Source organism: Penaeus monodon, chromosome 34 (genome assembly GCF_015228065.2).
Source record: "Penaeus monodon isolate SGIC_2016 chromosome 34, NSTDA_Pmon_1, whole genome shotgun sequence".
Classification (NCBI taxonomy): Eukaryota; Metazoa; Arthropoda; class Malacostraca; order Decapoda; family Penaeidae; genus Penaeus; species Penaeus monodon.
Window position 1 is genome coordinate 28,325,360 of NC_051419.1, and position 3,227 is coordinate 28,328,586.

At 39.7% G+C, this 3,227-nt stretch overlaps 2 protein-coding genes across 2 annotated transcripts in view; both read right to left on the minus strand.

Moving 5' to 3' along the window:
- Window positions 1-3,227, minus strand: part of LOC119594870 (NADPH oxidase 4-like) — a gene marked incomplete in the record, with an annotated part of 84,846 nt that overhangs the window by 27,646 nt on the left and 53,973 nt on the right.
- On the minus strand, window positions 504-3,157 carry LOC119594678 (60S ribosomal protein L5-like). Its single transcript, XM_037943735.1, has 4 exons — window positions 3,033-3,157; window positions 1,541-1,686; window positions 1,233-1,407; window positions 504-734 (listed from the first exon to the last, which is right to left on the minus strand). Exons 1-4 carry the CDS (start codon window positions 3,033-3,035, stop codon window positions 528-530), a joined length of 531 nt encoding a protein of 176 aa, XP_037799663.1. The 5' UTR covers window positions 3,036-3,157; the 3' UTR covers window positions 504-527.

Below are 3,227 nucleotides of genomic sequence, written 5' to 3' on the forward strand. Positions count from 1 at the left end.
CTTTAAAAAATGCGAATTGTGTACATTTATACATGAAATATGCTTTCAGCAAGACTCCCTGGTATTATGCTGTAACTAGTGTATGGGTCTGTATGAGTACCAAGTATGAAGCACTAATTTTAAAACAAAAGTATAACTAATGATATTTCAATTTGGATTTTCTCTAATGTATTTGAAATTGGTTGTTTGCATTGTAATGAGCACTTCAATACAAAGGCCATCCCATGGTTGGAATTTTGAACTTCAACATGAAATAATCAATATTTTGCCTGTTTTTCCTGAAGATGAAATTTTGAAACTGGTCTTTTGCATTCGCTTCATAAGGAGTTGATACAGCTTTACATGGGTTTTCAGTAAAAAATGCGACCTAGGTACACTACTGTTATAGGTTATAGGTACCATAAATATGGAAAACACTGACCCCATCCAGGTGTCCGATCATTATGTTCCCTTTCTTGAAAAGATAATGCGCTCAAATGACTTAACACCAACATTGTACTATTATACTAGATTCCTCATGCAAGCCCTTACCTGTGGGGGATCTCAATGCCACCATCAACGGCACCCTTCATGACACCAAAGATCCTGGCACCAGTGGTGGTGTGAGCCAAGCCAGTGTCGAGATGAGCACGGAAGGCACCTGGTCCATCATCAACATGTTCTACAGAGTACATTTCACCATCGACTTCAGTTTGTCCTTCATAGACGGTGTCCAAGTTGAATTTCTTCAGAATCTAGAGAAGAATGGCAATGTGTTAACAGTTATTAATATACCCCATGCTAATTACCAATGATCAATACCACAAAAATCAAGATACTAAGTAACTTTGGAAAGGTGGAGCAGCTATAACTTGTTCCTTAGATGAAGTTCTCTTGAGCAAGATTATACACACTGGAAGTTTGATGGGCTTTGTCAGAGTATGGAGTGTAGATATATTGTATTTTACTATATGGGCACAGATTTGTTAGCTTGATAAGTAATGTGGCTTAGTATTGACTATCTTAATTTCTTTCATACAACTATCCTCAACATTCTGGCAGGAATTCCCAAAACATCAGCAAGGAGAAAATATCCATGGAAACAATTACCAAACTAATATTCTGAACCAAGTTTTAAAAATCCCAATTGGATGGTCATCAGTCTGGCTGGCATCACAACCCAAAAGTGCCAAAGTTCTTGATCAGTTGTGCATCCCTTGACTAAATGCAAGTACTCAAAATAAAACACTTACCCTCCTGGCAAGCAGGAGTCCAGTGCAGTAGCACGATGCGTAGTTGGTCAGCCCAACCTTGATGCCGTAGCGAGGGAGTTCATGAGCGTACGCAGCAGCGACAATCACATCTCCCTCAATCCTGGCATATGCTACCTGGGCAATCACATCCCGGTTGGTGATGCGCACCACAATACTGAAAAGGAGAGGCAAAATCACCATACGAATATGCATTACTAAGATTCATAAACTTGAATACTGATACAATCTACCATTCGTAACTTGTTTTAATTTTTATTTTTTATTGCTTTGCTTGTAAATTATCTTACCGGTGCTTGGGAGTGTTGTACTTGTTCTTGGCCTGGATGACAAGACGCTTACGGGCATAGTAATCAGTCTTGCCTTCGCGCCTCCTCCTGAACTTCACTTGGAAGCGCTTGAAGTAAGCTTTATTCTTGACCACTTTCACAAAACCCTGCAATGAATTACCATATTAGAGGAGTTCTTATCTACAGAAGGGCACTGTGCAATATTTTTCATCTTTCTCATTAACAATTTTTGCAAGATCAAACCTAATTTCCAAAGTCAACACTATTCTTATTCCTCGACTTTCTGAAAGCTATTGCCTCCCTACTAAATAGACATTTTTAAATCCAAAGAATCTCTCTAAATCTACAAACTTTTCTAAAATGCTGCACAAAATTACAATTAGAGAGACTACGGCCAGACCACATTATATAAATTCCACGAGGCTCAGGGGCTGTATAGCTAGGATGTAACTATAGGGATCCAGGGGGCAGGGCACCTGGCTGACAGCTTTTGGTGCCATGAATGCCAATACAGCTTTGGCAGACATGTCGGTAGTCTGATTTAGAGCTTCACTTGAATACTTACTATAAATATTCTACATTTAATACATTCCAGCCTGGTCTAGCCTATGGATACTTCTACTTATTTATGTTCTACATCTAATCTATTCTTGCCTGGTCTACCCTGTCATTCCCTTATTGTCTGGATGGTCATATCAAGACCATCACTCATGTGTGATGGATTTGATCAGATTCCTTATCAAGCAAGAAATTGTGAAATTGTCTGAGAGCAAAATACACCTGTAAATTCACAAAATTTACATCACACTCTTCAGCTGAACAATACGGCTAAATTAAGAGTAATTACGTATGCAAAACCTAATATCTACAATCCATTGAGGGAATTTCAGAATAAAAAAGGCTCAATAATAGAAACTATAGCTAACCTATCAACAACTTACCTTTCACTGCAAAATATTGGAAAGATTCCCATCATAATAGTTTCATATAAAAAAAACTACATTTCTCGCCACAATTACACGAAACTACAAATCCGTCCGAGGATATGCCAATCAAAATCAGAACTGTACAAGCTTAAAGTGAAGAAAAGTCAAGAACTTTTCGTGGAATATAAGATTTTTCCCGAAATAAGGCCTACAACAACACGCCAGCTGTAAACACGTGGTTCTCACGCCGGGAACATTTCCTCCCCGTAATCCACTACACTTACAATCCTTCTCCCCTCCACGTATCACAGCGCCCGAGGTAATCTACACCCGATAATGAAAATCAAGTCGAAAGCGCGAAGATAAAGCCGACATAAGGAGAAAACGAAGGTAAACACACGTCCTTCCCAACAACAACATGGCCGCATCCACAACCCACAGAGTCATCCTTCTCATCTCCCTTTCCCCGTTTATTTACGCATCTCTCGCATAACGTCTCGTCAATCCCACCACCGCCATCACTTCATTCATCACTCCCCACCTTCGATTGGCCAAAATTTACTCACCATTTTGAGAAAATTGGGTTTCACGAGCGAGAACCTGGTAGCCTCGGTCTAGGGGCTGACCACGAACGGAAAGAAAGCGGAAGGGAATTTTCGTCTCATGTGAGATTCTGGAAAATATGTATTGGGTATATTTTCTTCGTCTTTAAGGTTCTGTTGGTTGTACTGGGATTTGGGGAGTTAATTGAGCGTTGTGAA

What these genes read in the sequence shown, in the direction of transcription:
- LOC119594678 (XM_037943735.1), bottom strand. An exon ending in TACAACACTCCCAAGCACCG is followed by an intron (nt 1,408 to 1,540) that starts GTAAGATAATTT and finishes TCTCCTTTTCAG; the next exon opens with TATTGTGGTGCGCATCACCA. An exon ending in GACTCCTGCTTGCCAGGAGG is followed by an intron (nt 735 to 1,232) that starts GTAAGTGTTTTA and finishes ATTCTTCTCTAG; the next exon opens with ATTCTGAAGAAATTCAACTT.